Source organism: Pseudopodoces humilis, chromosome 6 (assembly GCF_049639895.1).
Source record: "Pseudopodoces humilis isolate 2021_Gansu_Grassland_sample_001 chromosome 6, ASM4963989v1, whole genome shotgun sequence".
Taxonomy (NCBI): domain Eukaryota; kingdom Metazoa; phylum Chordata; class Aves; order Passeriformes; family Paridae; genus Pseudopodoces; species Pseudopodoces humilis.
This window is the reverse complement of record NC_142205.1, coordinates 50,672,042-50,692,925: the sequence shown is the minus strand read 5'-3', so window position 1 is coordinate 50,692,925 and position 20,884 is coordinate 50,672,042. Positions and strand designations below refer to the sequence as shown.

Sequence of the window (20,884 nt, the reverse complement as noted above, 5' to 3'; positions counted from 1 at the left end):
TACCTACAACTAAAGGAAAACCCCCACCTTTTAATAAACTCAGTTGTGCAGTTGGAGCTGCATATTTCATGAGTGCATCTATTATAGATACCCTATGTATAAATACAGGTATTTATAAAGAGAAACAGCAAGTATGGTTACCTCTCTGCTCATCTGCATGTAGTGAGTGTGCGTTTATGTGAATGCCAGAATTACGTGGGGAGAGAAAGGTTATCCAGTCAGGGATAGCAGCAGCTTTGGTTTATTCCAGTTGTGAATTCCCAACACAAAAAGCTGCATGCCAAGAGGTGTAATAAAGCAGTATGAAAGCAGGCAGTGATTAACAGGCCAGAAGCTTCTTTTATCATTATCAACTACTTACAAAGAAGCATTTATATGTTTCCCCATCCTTGGGGAGCTGGCACTTAGCATTAAAAATACATGAATAACGAATGAAGCCCCGTGTACCTTATGGCCTTTTAATAATGCAAAAACCTTAGGATTCAGGATATGATACAGGTAAACAAAGGAAAAAAGACTGGTGGGTGGAAAATAGTGTGAGATCCCTTTGCAAAGGACAATTTATAGCGTGTGAGGGTTAAACTGTAAAACAGCAGCCTGCTGTCAAGCTCTTCTTCTAATCAGAAAAATAACTCAGGGAGCATGAATACATGGAGCAGAGGGTTCAGTCTCTGCTATGACTGCAGTCCTGTGACAAGTGGGGAGGGAGAGGGAGGGCAAGCAAGAGACCAAGAACCACCTTAAGAGCATCCTGCGTGTCATCGAGGCAGTAGACCCGGATGCTGTACTCCAGGGAAGAGCAGGACAGCGGTCCAAAGATGGCCAGTTTGAGACGTTTGGCTGCTGCCTTGGTGATTGACTGTCCCACCAAGGCATAGGTGCTGAGGGTTTCTGTCAGGATATGGCAGGCCTCTGGGTCCAGCTGGATATAGCACGGGGTGGTGAAGTTTTCCTCTCCGACCACCACCACATCCTAAGAGAGAAAGAAGCCAAGTTACAGCATGTGACCCCTCAGAGCTGCTCTCCTTTCATGCAGCAATGCCCCTTTCAAGCCTGGATGTTGCAAAACATCCTTGCTGTTTGCCCCTTAGATTAACCAAGGTCTGAAAGTCCTGCTTCCAGCTTTTCTCCTGTGTAGGCACAGGGAGCAGATTTCACTGGGGTGATGGTGATGATGTTGGAGGTCAAAAACTCCCAGTGGCCTCACTCCTGCTTTTACAGCCCTGGGCAGAGTTAGGCAAATAATGAAAATATCACCAAGACCTTATTGAAAGAGATATTGCAGAACTAATCATTTGGTGACCATGATTTAGCATCAGTAGTCTCAGGCATGCTGAATAAATAACTGCCCTTCACCTCCTAAGCACGACAATAAGGAGTTATAAAAACTCAAGGAAGGGAAGTAACCTCTGCGATGGCCAAATACCACATCTATATGAAATATCACCTGCTGTTTCCTCAGAATAATCTTCTGTGACGAGACTGCAGGATGAGGAAAAAAAATACCGCCTGAATGCAGATGACCTCCCCACCCTGGGCGTACAGGAAAACAGCTCCCGTGCTAATTTCTCCATTCAACCCTGCATGTAATATCCTGCACGCAACACAAGGTGCTTTCAGTGGCTTTGAGAGGGAGCAGAAGCAAAACAGCAGCAGCAGGGGTGACAGCCGCCTCTTGCAAAGCCACCGTGTGAACAACTTGTCCACTTCGTCCCCGCTGCCTGCAGCTCTGCAGCACAATGCACACACCTGGCAGCTGAGAGGAGTGGGCTCAGCTGGCATTAGGCATTAAGCTTGGCTCCCTTAGTCTCAGGAGAGGCAAACCTGCCACGTTTGCAGCGGTGGCACAATCTTTTTGGAGGGCAAGGTGCTGCTCCATGGCCCTGCCAGCACCTGGCTCTGGCAGGAGGCACAGCCCCAAGTGATGCTGCAGGCGTGTGCATGCATGTGTGCGCACACGTGTGACTGAGATCAGCTTGGAGGGGCTGCTCTGGAACTGACAGGAGGAGGAAGAGCACTGTGTGATGGCCAGGGGCCCCAAGGATGCTGTACACACACCAGGGTGTGTGTGCAGGGCTGGCAGAGCAACTTCTGCCTAGGGCAGGAGGAGGATGGGGGGAAAATGAAGAGTAACACACAGACACAAATAAGGAACACACGTGTGGTGCCACGAGCTGGGCTGTGGGGTGCAGATTAGCTGGCGAGGCAGAGCTGCGTTTGCTGCACGCTCCCTCCCAGCAGGAGGAAGAGCTGCTGCCACAGGCAGGAGGACAAACACAAGAGGCTTTTGAAGACAATGCTGGACATGGCTGCTGTCAGCCCAACTGCCTTCAGAAGCCACCCTGACCTTATTAAACTTACCAGCAGGAGAAAGTGCCCTTGCCAAATTAATTATGGGACCAACTGGTGGCAGCAGGGACCTAGGAGCACAGGGCTGGAGAGGAGGACTCTGTCAGGATGGCCCAGCCTTGCCAAAAGCATCATTTTATGCTCCAGTTATAGCAGGAAGATCCTTTTGCCACACTGCCTTGGGACATTCTCCTGCTATACTACTGACAAGGGACCACCTCAGGCTTCCACCACGGAAAACTGCTAGTTCTAGGAGGTGCCAAAGTGCCCCAACACCGATCTCTGCATGGGCACCTGGCAGCTTAAACATCTCATAGGGAAGGGCACTCCTGCTTGCCTTTAGCAGCCATGTGTCTCACATGGAAACCCCAAAATACCAGCACCCAGGTTCGGAAAGGCAAGGAAAGGATGAGCAGAGAGCCCTGCAAGCAGCCAGCACACAGGCTGGAGCTCTGGAGCCTCACCTCCCAGGGTCCCTGGGCAGCCTGGTGCTTCAGCTGGATCTGCCAGTCCTCTGTGTTTGGCTCTGCGCAGTGGTGCATGGTTAAAATGACGGGCCGGGTTAGCAGGGCTCCTGGTGGGCCACAGCTCACCACTGGTGTCAGCAGGGTTTGGCTGTCTTCTACAGGTGGCCTGGCAAGGAGACAGAAAGATGGATGCATTAAGTGAGTTGAAAAAGAGAAAAAGGTTCATTTGAGTGTGTAAAAATAAAAAAAATCCTTCTTTTAAAATAATAAAGATTGTGCAAGTAAAATAGGTGGGTTTTGTTTTTCTTCATTTTTTTCCAAATCCATATTTATTTCCCTTTTTTGTTTGTTTTTGTGCCAAATATCACTCGTGTCAAAATGCAGGTTTAGGTGTCAGCAAATTATAGGCCATATTTGCTGAGTACACTCCACTCTGAAGGATACTTGCAGATGGTATGCAGAGGCTTCACTTCACCCACTGCCAAAATGTGGCCACTGCTGCATTTGGCAGTTGTTCAGTAACACACAAAAATGAATGGTGGCTCTTGTAGGCACCGCTTGTGAGAATTATTTACTGTCAGGACAGAGAAAACTGACAAAGAGAGGAAGACACTGAACTAATAAGCATGTAAGCATGACTGAAAGAGGTTCACAGCACATCTGAGATGTGCAGTTTGACTTCTGAGTCATCACCAAAGCACTGATACTCCAGTTTACTCAAAAGGCATTCACAGATCTACTAGAATGGCTATTGCAAATGTGCCTGCAGGGAGCAAGTGTCACTACTGGTGAGGGAGAAAGGAGGAGGGGATAAGGGATGATAAGGAATAGTGCAAGGGTAAAACACACTTGCAAAGCCCAAGATTTCCAGTGATTACCCTGAGCTGTTCGGCTAAAAAACTCAGGTATTGTCCAGTGTGCTTGCTGCCAGTCACTTGGAACTGGTTAAGGGAAATCACATGAATATTTAGGACACACAACATACAGTCTAACTTGGGAATGATAGTGTGTGTGCATATGTGTGTGTGCACATGTGTGCAAGTGCAAACCATCCCAGACCAGCGCTGAGGAGCTTAAAACAAGAGGAAGCATGAGTGACTTTAACTATCCCGACATCTGGTGTATGACAAACACAGCTGAATGTGCCTCATCAACTGCCTCCCTAAATAATAGAGGACAAATTCATGATCCAGAAACCAGCAAGTGGGAGATTAAAAGCATTCAATGTGATCTGCACTTAAAATCCTGATCTGCCCACGGGACCACACATGCTCTGCTCTGGCTGAGGGTTCAGCCCCATGCTGCATTTACAGATACAAGTAGTACATCTGCATCAGTTTTAGAGAAATTAATTGAGACAACATTGCTTCCTTTTTCTGCAAGTCTTTGTCTTTACCAAGAGAAAAAAAAAGTAGCGGTAATCACATAATCCTGGAATATCCTGAGTTGGAAAAGACCCACAAGGAACATCGAGTCCAACTCCTGGCCCTGCACAGAATTATCCCCAATAGTCACAGAACATGCCTGAGGAGCACTGTCCAAACACTTCTTGAATTCTGCCAGGCTGGTGCTGTGACTACTATCCTGGGGAGCTTGTTCCAGTGCCCAAACACCCTCTGGGTGAAGAATCTTTTCCTGGTATCCAGCCTAAACCTCCCCTGACACAGCTTCAGGCCATTCCCTCGGGTTCTGTCACTGGGCCCCACAGAGAAGATACCTGCGCCTGCCCTTGCTCTTCCCCTCACTGGGAAGTTGTAACTGCAGTGAGGTCTCCCCTCAGTCTCCTCTTCTCCAGGCTGAACAGATGCAGTGACCTCAGCCAATCCTCACACAGCTTCCCTTCAAGACCCTTCACCATCTTCATTGCCCTCCTTTGGATGCTCTCTAATAGTTTAATGTCTTTCTTATATTGTAGTAGCCAAAACTGCTCACAATATTTATGGTCAGGTCACACCAGTGCAGAGCAGAGCTGGTAATCTTAGATAACACTTTCAAGGAGGCCAAATCAGGACAGAAGCTATTTTGATATCAAATTTATGACACCTATTCTGGCTATTGCAAATATAGGACTCATCTAATTTTGTCCGCCTTAATTTTCCCTGTCTATCCCATTTATCTCGTAGAATGAAAGACAAACTTTTGAGAAATCCTTTTTCAAAATGGAATCAAGGCACTTTTGAAAATTACCCCTGGTTGTCACAAATGTTGTGAGGTTTTTGTAACATTTGAGAAAAAAAAAGGGTCTGGCATTGAAAAATTTAAATCTATGCAAATCAGTAAATCCAGATGATACGCATCTGTGGAAATTAACTGATGAGTTTACTAAATGACTTAACAATTGTTTCTGAAAATCCATGGACTGGAAACAAACAGCTGTGATAGAGATGTCTTTCAAAAAAGATGTAAAGTTTAACAATCTGGACAGCTATCATGTACTGTGCCAGCTATTTTAGCTTAACAAACAATACAAAAAAACCCCCTAAACTCTAGCAGACAGAGTACCTAGACCAGCTCCTCTTGCACACTGCAAGGAATCATTGGATTCAAATTAAGAAGATGAGATATCACTTGCAAGGCCAGATGGAATAAATCGTTGGGCAGTTTTTCACTAAAACATTCCTTCTTTTTCTGACTCATTTACATTGTTATTTTTTTCATAGGAAGAAATAAGAGGCTTAAAAAACACTCGGAGTATGTCAGTGGTTTTTAATGGTCATCAGCCTTGAGAATTGGTGGATATTTCAACCCTCTCCTACGGTCTAATTCAAGAAATTTCAAGCAATATAGTATCTTATGAGAAAGATCGCTAAAAATTATAATATTTGTATGGAAAGCAAATATGACCAGCTATAGATTTAATCATCTGGTTAACCTAACTTCATCTGAAAATACTGACCCATGAAAAAGAAAAGAAAGAAAATACAAGCTATCATGGTTTTTTGGACTGAATTACAAAACAAGCAGTCAAAAAGAATGCAGGAGTGAATATATCATGATTCCCTTAAAAAAAATAAATTAATACAATGTCTTTTAGGTGAAAAATGAGCTAAAATCTACAAGCATTGATGCCTCCAGTCAAAGAAACCCAAAAGGTCATTAAAATAATATGGTACTGATAAATCATACAGTCTGAAGTTGTCTCCAAGTAAAGTTTAGTCACTGCTTTGTGCCAAAATTTTTTTAACTGTCAGATTTTAGGACTCTGATGAAGGACACGATTCTGTGCTGTAACATTTTATAGCTGATTAGAACAAGTACAAAAAAAATATGCAGAACACCAAGTCAGGATGTGATGCAGACTGCAGAGTGAGGAAATGAGATGGGAGGTAGATGCAGGCATACAAAGGACATGTTAAAAATATCAAGGCTTAATATTTCCTCCCCATGTTCATAAACAGCAACTTTTTCACCAGACTTAGAAGATTTATTGCCAAGTAGATGAGATTTGCATGATCCTGACCTGGGTATTTATGACAGAGAACAGTCTGATTACCGAAGAGCACAAAATGGGTCAGTTGTGGGGGTGCTTGACTTTACAGTCCCAAATTCCCAACCAGGCACATATCAGAGACTGGCACCACAAATTACAGAACACCTGCTGGTCCTAGTGACTCTCCAAGCCACTAGGAGTCTGCCTCACACAGATAAACCTTTGAAAACTGAGAGATAATGAGTGGCAGAGAAGTTCTCCAGTGGTGTGAAGTGGGTCACTGTTGAGGTGAAATCCCGGCTCTGTTTATGTCTATGCTAAACCTCTCTCTGACTACTGTGAGTCCAGGATTTCAACTCACAGTGTGGAAAACACAATCATTACATTTACAGGTAACAATTATTAAGGAATCACTGCAAGTAACAGTGAAAGCCAGAAGACAATGGCAAAATTCTAGAGAGGGTAAAAGTATGAGTGGGAAATAAAATCTTATTAATTGTACAGTAGCTCAGGCTGGAGCAAAACATGTTCCAAAGAGTTACTTAGCAACAAAGAAAGCAATAAAAGTGAGCAACATTTCGGGTGAGCTTGCAGCAACACAGCAGATGTAACATGAAACATTGACAAAAAGCAAATCTGATTTCTGGCATTGTATGGGACAAGGCATGTCAGAGCACATCACGGTGATATTCCCTTTCCTCTCCCTCCAGCTCTAACATGACTGCAGGTAGCAGCAGTGTGTTTAGGGACCACCACGAGTTCTCAGAAATAAACACCTGAAACCCGGAGGAAATAGACTAAACAACAAAATGGCAAAGACCAAAGAGAGGTGCCCTATGGCAAGTGACAGGAAAAAGGAACAAAAATCTCCTGACAAATTTTTTCTCGCTTCTCACTGTTTTCAATTTCTATTTTAAAACAAAAAGATTATGCCTTACTATAGCTAATGAGAACAGAAACAGATGCAGCAGACAAGATACATTGTACAATGGATATTAATTGTTCTTCTTCAAAGAATAAACCACCAGTAATGCATAGAATTAGTGAACAACAAATTCCCCTGAAGACAAGTTACTGTGTAGTCACTCATTACAGGCAATTTTACTCCTCCTGAAACAGGTGATGCAGCTCCAGCAAAGCCAGGATCTCAGCCTAGAGGAGCACATGTTGTGACCAGCACTGAGATTTATGTGTTATAGACTGTGGGAGATTCAGCAGAACAAAGACACAGGGGAGCTTATGGAGCAAGGGAGTTAAACCTATGAGCAGACGTGATCAAAACTGTGGGTGACCTTTCAGGCTGTTATCCAAAAAAGAACCCCAAACCCAACCCCCTACAAAAACCCCATCAACAGGGGCTTCACTTTAGGCTTGCAGCAGTCTCAGGACAACTTATTAGAGGAGAATGGGCATTCAGCTGTATAACTCCAAAAACAAAGAGATGTTTTTGTTGTACAAAGATCTGAGACCAAAATTCACCTCAATGCTTAGCATTTCTGTTAAAAGGCACCAACAGTAACTGAAAGGTCTTCAGATATTTTTAGATGTTTTCCCATCCCTCAGAGATTATCAAGAACAGTCAACTTATATTTAAAATCAAACAAACTTTTATTTTTATTCACCGTATCTGTTCCCTTCACAATCAAATTTGTGTTTTTAATGGGATTACTCATTCGAAACCGTCTCCCTGTAATAAGCCAGACCATATTCATTAAGGTAGCTGTCAGACAGCAGATGTGAGCACAACTAGATAAATCTCTGCTCCTCAGTGGAACTACATTGTACTCCCTGCCACTGTGCTCCAGGCAATCACAGCAGCTCAGGAAGCACAGGACAGAGCAGGGGGAGAGGAATGGCTACCGCATAGCAACAGAGGGCAACCCTTCTACACAGCTTAGTCAAAAGTTAGAGGGAAGATATTTTATTTCTCCTTTCATTGCTGGGGCTTTGTTTTTTAGAATGTGTTCTTTCTTAAGTTTCAAACTTAATATTCTCAACAGATCCTGGTTCTTCTGACAGTCTATCTTCAGAAGAAAAGTACTGTGAGAAGTTTGCCCTCCCCTTTTGCTTATGCTCTGGTCTTTTTCATGTTGAATTTTTCAATTTTAATGACTGGCACTTCAAGAAATTGTCTTCTGGAGTTGCATAGTAATTTTGTTTATGCAACTGAGATAAGGAAGGTAGAGAAATGAAATGTGGAAGACTTCAATTTCTTTTATTTCACATCACTAAGCTTAAGGTTTACTGGTGAAAAAGCAACATTGCTCCTTGGATCAGAGCCATTGATCAGATGCTTGACTTTATATTAAACTCTGTGCATACATTATGCCATTGATACAAATCCTGGCAAGGCTCACCTGACCCTTTTCTCTTTTAAGGTGGCTAATTTGAAATTTGCACATTTTTCTATGTATTCCTTCAAGACCTTCAAGAGTGTTGCTTGCTCTGTTTGTCAGGGTTGTCAAATTTTGTGGGCACAGCGACCTCCACTCTGATTTGGAACACCTCCTGTGTGATGGATTATACGGGAGTGTCCTTCACAGAGCTGTATCTGTTTTGTGCAGTGTCTGCCTCTGATTAGGGCATGCAAGAGTAGCTCCACCTAAAGCTGTGCAAGCCCAGCAGGGGTTCACAGAGGAACACGGGAACTGCCACACAAGATAAAGCCAGTGGTCCATCAAGACCCAGACCTCATCTAGCACTGACCACTGCCAGATGTTTCTGAAGGAAACACAGTTCCGCTAATTTAGCTCACAGCGAGATTTGTTTTTTAACCTGAGGCAGTCAAGCAAATCCTGGAGGCTAGAGGTTTATACTCATGCTATTTAATCCTTAGGATGAAATTACAGATTAATTAAATAAATTACTTAATCTGTAAGTCCCAGGCTCTCAAAGATGCTCATGGGAACAGGCTCTTGCCTGTTACATTATGTTATGTAACATAACATATCTTGCCTGTTACTGACTAACATAATGTGCTGATTTTACACATGAAATCACTACTCAAGAAGGGACTCCTTGCAAATCTCAAAGTTGGTGACACTTCCCCTGACTAAGGGAGAGAACATCTGAAAAAGACACTGAGTTTTGAGACAGAAACCCATCTGATAGCCATAAAATATTCTCATAGGGTTGTAATTTTTTCAGTTACACATATATACGTAATATATCCGTATATATGTATACATGTATATATGTGTTTGCATGTGTACATATATGTGTACAAACATACACCCCTATATAATTTTCTCCACTGTAACTTCTTCATAAAGGACGTGGATCCTTTCATGGGGTCAACACACCAGCCAGGGATCAGAGCCTGGTTGTGGCCTGCCATCCATCCTGCCCCAAATGAGAGGAAGAATGAAGGTGAGCATGAAGGACAGGAGCAGGGATAACACTCTCCTGGAGCATCAGTCCAGTGAGAGAGAAACTTCACTGTGCCACGAGTATGCTGACACACTTTGAGGAAACAACAGCCTCCAAGTGGTGGAGCTATCAGAACCCCAATTCACTGCCAAAGGATAATGCTTTTATGGTGACCTTCCTGCTCCCACATGCTTTGACAGGTATGAAATGGAATTAACAGACTGTCTCAGAAAACTCTCTTAGTCAATCTGCAAGACAACACAAAGAGTGAAGTCTCAGGTTGTGAAGTCTCTCAAATTTCTGTACTACAGCTCTCAGAGACTAATCAGGGAAACTTACTATGAAAACAAAGGAAGGAAAAGAAAAGGGGAATTTGCAGGTGCCTGAGAGATAACATTTTCTGTTTCAGTTTGACTATTCAGAAGTAGTTTCACAGTTCTACAAAGTGTGAGCTGTATCTTAAGTGGCTGGAGATATGTGATATTGATATGTGAGTTATGGTGGGGACCCTCTCTGTTGCTGCTCTGGTTCTACCAGGGTAGCCCTGTGGGGACCACATTCTCACCTCAGTGCTAGTTGTAATATCAAGGACGAGACTCTGCCTTCATTTCTGATAATAACATTCATTTTATAATTTCCTCTGTTTCTCCTTCCAAACAACATCAACACATAACGGGACTTTTCAACCCATACACATTTGCACAGTGCTCATGAAAATAAATACAGGGCCTCACAGGGTTTGTTGAACACACTGCAGTTACTGCCTGGCCACAAAAGCAAATGTCTGCAGCTAGTCCTTACAGGGGACTATCACTCTCTGCTAGAGTGCTGCAGGAGTGCAGTAACTGATTTAAAAAATAATTACACCACACAGCAACTTGTGGTACCCATATGACTCCAATTTTATGAAGCAACATCTGGGGCCCATGCAGTCAGAAAAAGAAGCTTTGACCGAGCTGTCACTCTGCTACAGAAGTGAAGTGTCTGGCATGCAGTCCTGCAGCAGGAGAACATTACAGCTGAGTGCCACCCACCCCCTTCTGCTCCTTGGCACCTGGGGAAAGGGGACAGGTGAATATTCAGCTCTGAGTGATCTAGACAACACCCAATGAGCTCCTTCTTAAATGTCCCAGAAGAAGCTGCTTTCCAAGGGCATGAAGAGCCTGGTGTGCTTTCTGGAAAACACAAATCAAATAAGCAGCTGGACTCTGTGCCCCCAGAAAGCGACTGCCACCACAATATGATGAACTCTGCTCCCCAAGGCAGACTGCTCTGCTCTCCTCTCCCAGGGAAAGAAACCCCTTTTAAAATCTTCATTGAAAGGGTGGATTCACACCATTCTGTTTACTTCTGCAGGTGTCCTTTGGCATACTTGCTCAGTTTGGCAGGCAGCACATCTCCAGCCATGCTTTTCCCAACACAGGTTAACCTATCCTTCTATCCTCTGTGCGACTTCCTGAGTTACAGCTATCACAAAGCATGCAGAGGCGGCTTTATGATCCTTGAAGAAAATAAATTAGACAAGTATGTGACATTAGTTGTCCACAGCTGCATGAATAAAGTAACAGGGATTCCCTTCATAACTGGCTGGAAAGAAAATAATTGCACATACAGCACCTTTTAGGAATTAAATATTTTTTTTAAGAATCAAGTATTTTGGAAAGGGAGATTTAGAAACAAGCTGAATAACAGGGGATGCCATCTGATTTTTTTTTTCCCTTTCTTCAGTAAAGAGTCTTTGTTCAATACTGTTTGTAAACCTCTTTCACAGCCAAAAGTAATAGGAATATAATCAATACTAGCTATGAACAGAGACATTTTTTCTGTAGCTGCAATTAGCTATTTTCAAAGAGTGGCTGATGAATAATGTATGCAAAAGGGTGGGTGGAAGGATTACTTAATTTTTCTTTAAGCAGATTATTTTAGCTTGGGTGAAAGACTACCAAGCTAAAGAATAGTGTTCAATATCACACAGTGTATAAACAGCTGTGGCTTAGCACATAATAAAAGCTATTAAGAGGCTGAGCCAAAAAACATATCTAGCTATGAGGAGGAGAAAGAGGCAAAGTACCGTGTAATGACTGCCTCAGCTTCACATTTGCCATTCTGCCTTTGTGCACGAGTCCATTCTGCAGCCTAAGATCTCACCCTTCTCTTCATTAGGGTTTTCTAAATGGCTCCAAAGGGTATCTTGGCCTTTTTGTAAACAGTTCTTTTTAATTTCAAGGCTGCCAGATCACATGCCAATAGACATTAAGATCTAGAATATGAATTGGCCACACATTCAGGTAACAGGAGACAACAGTGGTCATCCCAGCAGCAGCTCTGGGTGCACTCAGTGTGCAGTGTCTGGGACTAAGCAGCAAGGAGGCAGAGGACACCACAAGCTTTGGCTTCATCCTCTGAATGGACTATCCAAGTCCATGAAGGGTAAAATAAAAATTCACCTTCACTCTAACAGCAGAGGAGATTTTCCAAGTCAGATGTTCAGGCACCTGTCCCTCCACTGAGCTGATTTATCACCTTTCTCCTCTTTCTCCTCTTTCTCCTCTTCTCGTTTGCACAGGTCTTTATCAAGAGGTTACTTCACACTTTCTCTGCTGCACAAACTCATGCTGGCATATTTTCCTTGCTCCTCTACAATTCAGCATCCTCCCTGACCCGAGGGCTCGCTGCAGAGTGTAACACTTGGTTAGAAAAGCAAATGTCTGAGCTGGTTTTGTGGCAAAGGTTATCCTTGTCTTTGCTTGTATTTACATCCAAGTCAGCAAATAGTTTCAATGCAGTAGGCTTTGCATAAGCATTATTACCACAGGTCTTCAGTTACTACATTTCCTCCCATCTATTAATGCACAAGGAAATAAAGGCAGATTTTTTACCTCATGTTCTCCTTCCTATGAACTGTCAGATACATTTCATAGACTCTCCCTTGTGGAACAGCTCCCGCTGGGATCAGCAAACTTACTCCTGCAGAACAGAAGAGACACAAAAGATAAGATGGAGAAAAAAGAGGTGAGTGGGTCTGTGAAGAGGAGTGACAGGAGAAGCAGAAGATGAAGCCTGCAATGCCAAGTTTTTCAGCCATCCCCACCAGCAGACTGTAAATGACCTCAGCAAGATGGGAGAAAAAACATTTACTGTAACCCTGGTGTCTTCAGTGTCCAGCTGCCTGTTCTTTTTCCTCTGCACTGAAAAACAGGAGTGGAGAAGAGGATTTTCTTCCCTTTCATTTTACTTAAAGAGCAGACAGATGGTTACGCTGTTGCTTACCTTGTATAATGATGGAAAAACAAACAACTCTGACTAAAATTTCCAACAGCTGTAATGGGACATCTCTCCCTAGGCAATTCTTTCTTAATTAAGAGCAGGAAAGAAAAGCAGTGGAGCACTGTCCCAGGAAGCAAACTAGTTGTTTTCTGAAAGATGGCTTCTGTGTCTGGCATCCTGTCTTTTAATGCACTCAGTTCTTAGACTGCCAGGGAGACTAAACTGGGGTTGGTTTTTGAATGTACCTAGTCCTGGAAAGTGGATCAAAACTGGGGTATCCGGCCACGAAAAAAAGTGTGGGCAAATATGTTCAGTGTCCTTTTCAGTAACGATCTGGTGCACACTTGATTAAAAAACGCTGTTCTTACATTACTTCCATTTAAGAGATGTCTCTATACAACAAACAGGGCTCACAAACTGGCTATTTCACTCTGCTGGACACATCTCAGCCAGCCCTCTTTGTAGGTGCTGTGCAGATTAGCTAGAAATCAGTGGCAAGGATTTGCATACAGTTGTTACCACGTAGCTGAAAACAAACCTAGAGGAAGATTATTTACATATATGTGTGTTTACACTAGAGACAGACACCTTGCATGGCTCTGCCTCTTTTCTTTAGTGTACAGGGTTTGGTTACACTGGAGACGTCCTGTGTGTTGGTGCACAGGGCCTCAGTCCCACACTTAGCTCTGAAGGAGAGGGGTAGCTAGGAAAGCATTTCCCACAAATACCTTCTGGCACTTGCGTCTTTACAAGCTTGTTACAACCTAACCTATGCATGCCTGCAGCTGTAACAGGGCAGGTGTACTGCAAATGAAGGGCTTTGATCGTATCTTGAGGAGGACATACATTCTACAAGCAGCACAGAGGCATACAAGGTAGCAGCAGACAGATTATTTTATTTTACAGAATCATTACTTTAATCATTTTAAAGGGATTACAGCATCAAATGTGTTTTCTTTACAAATTGAAATTAATATATGTGAATTAACAGTGACTAATAGACTTTGCTGATAATGATAAACCACTGTGGCATATGAAAACTGAGTATCAATATCTGTCTTCAGCTGCTACTTAGAAAAATGTGAAATCCAAGATTGCATAGCACAAATTTTCAACATTGCTCATCAGTCAGCACCAGATTTATTGAAGTAGTTCAGCTTTCACTTAAATTTAACAGATATTTTTTTCTTCCCATTAGACAGGAGCTCAGAGAACCAGAGCTATGGGACCAAGCACTTGTGGCTGCTTCACGGGCAGTGTGGGACTGCATCCTCAAAGGACCAAACCACCCAGGTCCTGGGCCACCTAGGCATTTTGCTTCCTCCATAACATCAACAAAAAAGAAAAGATCCAGCAAAGGTGCAGGGGACAAGGGTAGGCACTATCTCCTTGGTGATGGCATTTGCTGTAAAATGGCCAAGTGGTGAGCTGCAGTCTCACATGTACTGTGGTTCTACCTGAATTCAGAGTTCCAGTGAAACTGGGCAGGTGAAATCCTGACCACTGTATACCCTTCAAATTCTTCACATCAAATGCTTTATGTATTTGATTCAATCTCACTTTTGATATAAATGCTGCTCTGCAGTATCATGCTAAACCCACAGGAACATCTACGTGCTGAACTTCCTTAGAAAGAACATCAAGACTTCCTGTAGGAATCAAGCAGCAGCATGGCTCTACTGAAGAATCTGTCTGTAAGGCCTGAGCTTTCCCAAGGCTGCCCAGGAGTTCCTTGGATGCTCTCAAATTGACTTCTGGTGCTAGGGTGGCCCAAAGGGGCCTGGAAACCTGATTTTGAGCTGTATGAGAAAGATTGAGCAGCATATTGCATTACATCAGCAGGCCCTCAATGCTCAGTCCCTCTCTTTCCTAATTGTAAAGAAAGTCAACAATAAATACAGGTAAAAAGCCTCCCAAAAAGAGTGTTCTGTTGTCCTATGCCAACTGCACATAGTCTGCAATGAATTGGAAGTGCAGCAACCAATTTGTTTTTAAATTAATTTGTTCTCTTTTAGTGAAATGACAAAATAGAGGCTTACTGTATAAAAGTCCCTTTTCTAGAACTGCATGAAAGGAAAAGGTGATGCTGAATTGCACTTCACACAGGGGAGCTCTGAAACCTTGCATTTCTCAGAAAGTGGCTAAGAGCCCAGAGAATCATTTAGGTTGGAAGAGACCTCTAGGATCATTGAATCCAACAGTTAACACATCACAGTGTTCACCACTAGATCACATTCCTATGTATTACTTGGGAGAAGAGACCAACCCCCACCCTTCAGGCAGTTGTAGAAAGGGATAAGGTCCCCTCTCAGCCTCCCTTTTTCTAGGCTCCACAACCCCAGCTCCCTCAGCTGCTACTCCTAAGACTGACGCTCTTGTAGTGAGGGGCCCAAGTCTTCCTCAGGCCTGTAGTGTTTAAAAGGTGGCCAGGACTTTGGGTAGAAAATATTCTAAGTACTCTAATGCATGCAAATTAAGTGGGGAGGGGGGAGGGGGGAAACCATCTGTTTGTTTTGATCAAGGAAAAGGCAGGGTCCCATGTATAAATTTTCTTTCCCCATATAAAAACAAGCTAACACGACTTAAACCCACAAAGCCATCATACCTTTAAATCAGCATGGCTAGCACTTACCTGAATTGGGAATTACTAGGTGGCCTCCTAAGGAGTTGAAGGTCCCAAATGCGGTGCATGATGGGTCAGTTTGCCGAGCAAGGCTCTGGTTCTTCATGTTCAGGGACTCATTCTCCAGCAGAGACTGCGTAATCTGTGGGGACAGCTTGGAGGAGAAGTCAGAGAGGTCATCCTGGGGAGTGACCGCACCAGAGGTGTTATAAACCTTGATCTTCAAGTTGGGGAGCGGGTCCAGGATTGGAGAGTTGGTCATTGGGATTTTATCAGAGACATCGTGCAAGGCGTACACAGGACCTCTGTACATGGCTGCAGCAGAAGTGAGGTCTGGTGGCACTGCCAGGAGGTCTGCAGTGGAGATGAGAAGGAAGAACCGTATCATTTCTCTGTTCTGATGACTTTATTCTGAGCAATAATTTGGGTTTGCATTTGCATTTTCTCTTTCATTCCAAACTTTCAGATAAGCAAAGTCCCTGAACCTTCATCTCAATTTCCGTGAATCTCTCCAGCAAACTCCCAGGGCTCGTATTGCCCCAGCTGCTTTGGAATCTGATAGCTGTGCAATATTACAGCACATTTCTGCTCAGAAGAGTTTTCACTGGGAGTATTTTTCCAGTCTTCACTCAGATTTCAAATATGACATGCTTAGCTTCAGGGCAAGATGTTTTCATTGCTCAGTAGATCTAGTTTTAACTAAGAACCCCTTCCTAAATGCTATGCGACAATCATTAACCAATTCATCTAACTGGCCTAATGACAGCCTTCCTGAAATAAAAGACACAACAAGCCTATGAATTCATCATGCCCATGACTCCCTGCAGTGGGGGATTAGTACATGCATCACACTTTTCAAAGTTTTGTTTTAAGTTTCTCCAACAAAGAAAGCACTTCTGCTAATCTTACATGTGACAACTCTCTTGTCATCTTAACTTTTACAGTGTAGATATTCTGGTGTAGATATTAGGAAAAAAGAGGATCTCTTCAGCCTAAATAAGTGTCTTCATAAGGCAGCACTAGCTTTAGAATGTTTTTTCCTGGCCAATGAAGTGAGGAAAAAAATCAAGCTGTTATGCATCAGTGATAAAAATATTAAATTATGTTCTACCACAATCTTCTATATTTTCTAATAAAAGCACGGTACTTCTCACTATACTATTTATACCAGTGGAGACAGAGCATAGGAAAAAAAGCTATTAGTGAAATAAAGGGGAGGGAGATGTGATAGAATTACTGTAGTATCGCTTCTGTGATGCATCCTGCCTCTATTGTTTCTGTCAGAGCTTTGCCTTTGATTTCAACTTGAGCTGGACCTGTATTTCCATAAAAGTGTCTGAGTTTCATCCTCACATTCATGCTCTCTCTTTAGAAGTTAAATTCACCTGCTTTATACTCTTGAGCACAGCTGACAAACGCCACCACGGGTTTTGAGCATTTGACAGTCAGAAACAAATGAACATGATCTTTCTCCTCTTTATCAAGCATCAACAGGCATCCAGAGATATCATTCATGCAGCCACAGAGACCACAACCTGATAGCGTCCTCCTGAATTGGTCAAAATGGAGTGAAATGCCAACTGACCTTGCCTTGCAGCCTTGATGTTGACAGGCTGAAATCCCCCATTTAGGGCAGAGGAGTCAATAATATCTGACTCGAAGTCGCGGTGGTTCTTGCGATAGACAAACAGGGCCACGACCACGGAAATAGCCAGGCACACGATCACGGCAATGACGATCCCCACGTAGAGAGCAACATCGTCCGAGTCAGGAGCAGCTGCAGGGAGAGAGGCCAGGAAACTTCGAGAAATGTCCTCCTTACAGGGACTTTCAACAAAACACCTTATTATTCTCCTTCCCTGCAGATATTTACTGCCTTTTTTATAGGCTAATTTAAAATCCATTTCCAACACCATATAACAGGTCCATGCCCTCTTGATGGAAAACAATCCTTGATTTCTCTCTAACTTGTGTTCTAACTCTTTCCCTATCCACTTGTTCATCTATCTAATACTCAGGCTGTGAACTACTAAGCAAAACATGTTATAGACTTGGTCTTATGAACCAAATTCACCCTATGAAATGAGATAGTATGTCTTAGTGACATAAAGTCATAATATTGGTACTTAGAAGTTCATCTGATACCAAAAACATGTGGGTTTTTAAACTTCAGAAGCCTTATTTTTACTTTAAAGAAGTAAAAGGATCCCAAAATTCAATTTTCTATGGAATACCTGGAATATCAGGACATGTCTTTGGTTGGTTTGGATTTTCTGAAATGTAACCTGTCATTACTCCCTTCCATCCATTTGCCTTCAAAAATATAAACTAGGAAATTAGTAAAGCAGAGAATCAAGCATTGAGTTCTCATCAGTGGCATTAACACATGTGTACTAAGATAAAAGCTGAAGTAAGCCCAAGAAAAAATGTGTTAATTTACCAAAAGGAGCCAAAATTTATTAGAGCTGTCTTGTGAGGAAATGGCTATGATATTTCTACTAGCTGCTTATACCATATCTTCAGCACCAGTTCCAGGCTAATCTCTGGCATCATTATCCATCAGACATTTTTTTCCCACAAGGTCTGAATACGTGTTCAAAAATTGATGTATCTCTCTACAGTGAAGAATCCCATTTTTAGAAATAGCCTAATGAAAAAAGGAAGTGCAAAAACAAATCAGATTCTTTTAGTACCCCATTTTTGTTGGTTTGAAACATGTGAAATCACTTTTATTTTATCTCTTTTAGCCATTTAAGCCAAGCTGCCCTCCAGCTTCAGAGGTGAGAGCTGGCAGATGCAGAAAGGGACTGATCAATCTCCGACAGCTCCAGGCTACCAGACCTTCAATTTACCAATCTTGAAACATCCCATTTTTAACCCAGCAGTTCAGGAAGCAGAACTCTTGAGTTCCGGCTCAAAGACAAGTTACCCTTCCACCACACTCCATCCACTTGCTAAGGGAATTTTAATGAGAAGATGGCTAATTCTCTCCAGTTTCTGCCTCTGAGGGAGCATCTTCTCCTATTTCCCTCCTGCACACGGGCCCTTATAATCCTGTGTCTGCTGCAAAGCACTGTGCCTGCTGTCAAGCAAGCAGAATGTCATTTACCCTGCTGAATAGGTCCCTTTTTTGCCTAGTCACACTGAGCTTGCCTAACAGTAAAGCCTGACCCAAGGAACAGCATCAAATTAGCATCCAGGAACATAAAATCAAACATTAAACTTACAAGAAAATCCATATTCATTCTGGGTTCTCTGTTCAGTTGAAATAGGATAAATGAAACCTTAAAAAGAAAGAAATTAAACAAAAATGGGAACAAAATCAAATGAGGAGAACAAAAAAATGAAGCATGAAAAATAGTTTAATTAAAAAAAAAAAAGGAAAAGGAAAAGAAACTGATGGCACTTTAAAATTCTGATATAGCACAGAATTATGATTTTGCATCCCCTGTCTCCTCCAGAGCCTTACTAAGAATTAATAAGCAGGCAGATTGAATTTCTAAGCCAAAATCGGTCTCGAGTCACTAACTTTGGAGTGCTTAAAGTCTTTCTTTTATTGAGCATAAACTGTAATGGATCTAATTTATTTCAGACATCTAGGGTCATTAGCATATGGAAAGTCTTTTTATCCTTATCCCTGCCATATGCTTTAATTCCCAGGACGTGTTCGGTGAGGCTCTAAACAGTTTTTATATTTAATTATAATAGCTTGCTGTTGATCTAATAGAGCTAAAGGAGACCTGTTGTCACTGGTCAGAGGTTAAATACTGACTCGTGGAGCAGTCTACACACAAAGCCCTCTCTCTGTATTTCCTTGGAATTATTTTATCCTGTCCTTAATACATGCTCAATAGCAATTCCTTAGGGAGTAAAGAATTTGTCAGCAAACAGTAAACTGAGTGGTTTCTCTTTGAAATCATTACAAAATCAATAAGGCCCCTGGGGTCAGAACATTACTTATTTGAAATCTTTGCAAGCACCATATATCGACAAAATCATAACACAATTTACAGCTTTATTTCGGGATGGATAAAGAAGAGATGAAGAGATATCATTTCCTTTGTCTTTTCCTTCTGCAGTCCCCCACAGAACAGCACACTGGAGCTGCTTAGTTCACACATGAATCCTGTGAACTCAATAAGCGTCTCCCACGTGGCACATGAGTGAATTGCTCCAAGTCCCATCCTGCTGGAAAGGCAAATGACAAATCCCATCTGAGCAGGGGAGTTGCTGTCTGGGATGGGATTAGAGTCAGCATAAGAAAGAAGGTACCTCTCCTCCATCACCTTCCCTTAAATTCTCCTGAAGGGAATTTCACCCCTGCAAGGAGCTCACACAGCTCTCCCTGCAGGTGAGACAGAACTGGAAAATGCACTCCTGGTGTGTGCCTAACACACAGGACTGTGTTACAGGCAGACCAGAGTAATAATCCCCAGCTCCCAGAATCACTGAGCTTGGGTGCTCAGCATCTGTTGTGCTCCACACGTATCTTGCTGCTTGGCTGCATTTTTTGTTAATGAAGACACAGTCTGTCCCAATCATGGGCATAGACATACATCCTTCCAAAACTTCCAGACATTAACTACCACATAATTTTCACCTCACCTGAAATACCAGAGCAAAACCAGCTGATTTTTGATGATGTTTTTTCTGGGACATCAAGGCAAAAACTATACTGCCTGTAATCTCTGTTTAAAGCTTTACTTCACAGCAAGAATGCCAGCCATACCAGTGTTTTTAGAAGTATTATGTTCTTACATTAATTTCCCTGGCTCTTTGAGGCAAATTCACCTATGTGTACTCTCAACATGCATACTCAGTCTTTTGTTAATAACTGCCTTCTCTTTCTACTGGTGTATTTGTGGTATTGGCCACGACAAGACCAGTGAGTAACTTCTGAGGGCTTGAGTGAGTGCTCAGCAAGTCTGGGCATGAATTTACAGTACCCTTGTTACTCCCAATTACTCCCCAGACGGGAGCTGAGGCTTATAATTTGGTAAACGTAAATTTCAGCTATAGCCTTATGCCCAATATTTCCTTTGGCAAGATGTCTCTGGAGAGACCAAGAGGCAGGCAGAAGGAACTTAAAGGCCTGGGGATAAAGTGGAATTTAGGCTGGATGCATCTCTGAATGATTTTTTGCCTTGTACTCAAATCCACTGGGAAAGCTGAAGATGTCTCCTTGCACTTCATGTGCCCCAGCAGGTACTCGGGGGAGATGGAATGGAGCAGCCCACATCCCCTGGCTCTGCATCACCCATGGAGCTTGAGCTCATCTGTGCAGAGCTGAAGAGGCTATTCCTCTCTCCTCACATTGCATCTGAGGTGGTCGGTTTTGTGTTCAAGGTTGTGCATCACTCCTGCCACGTCTGGAGGGAT

The 20,884-nt window shown here is 42.8% G+C and overlaps 1 protein-coding gene across 2 annotated transcripts in view; it reads right to left on the bottom strand.

The window, feature by feature from the left end:
* The window catches only part of UNC5C (unc-5 netrin receptor C), a 247,683-nt gene that overhangs the window by 13,348 nt on the left and 213,451 nt on the right, over positions 1-20,884 (bottom strand). The window contains exons 8-13 of one of the 2 annotated variants that reach the window (XM_014259438.2): positions 18,733-18,789; positions 17,091-17,282; positions 15,515-15,859; positions 12,495-12,582; positions 2,814-2,982; positions 740-973 (exon numbers count right to left, since the gene is read on the bottom strand). In XM_014259438.2, the coding sequence (XP_014114913.1) occupies positions 740-973; positions 2,814-2,982; positions 12,495-12,582; positions 15,515-15,859; positions 17,091-17,282; positions 18,733-18,789 (1,085 nt within the window). The remainder of the gene's footprint in view (positions 1-739; positions 974-2,813; positions 2,983-12,494; positions 12,583-15,514; positions 15,860-17,090; positions 17,283-18,732; positions 18,790-20,884) is intronic. The other variant, XM_005517472.3, reaches the window with a different exon arrangement.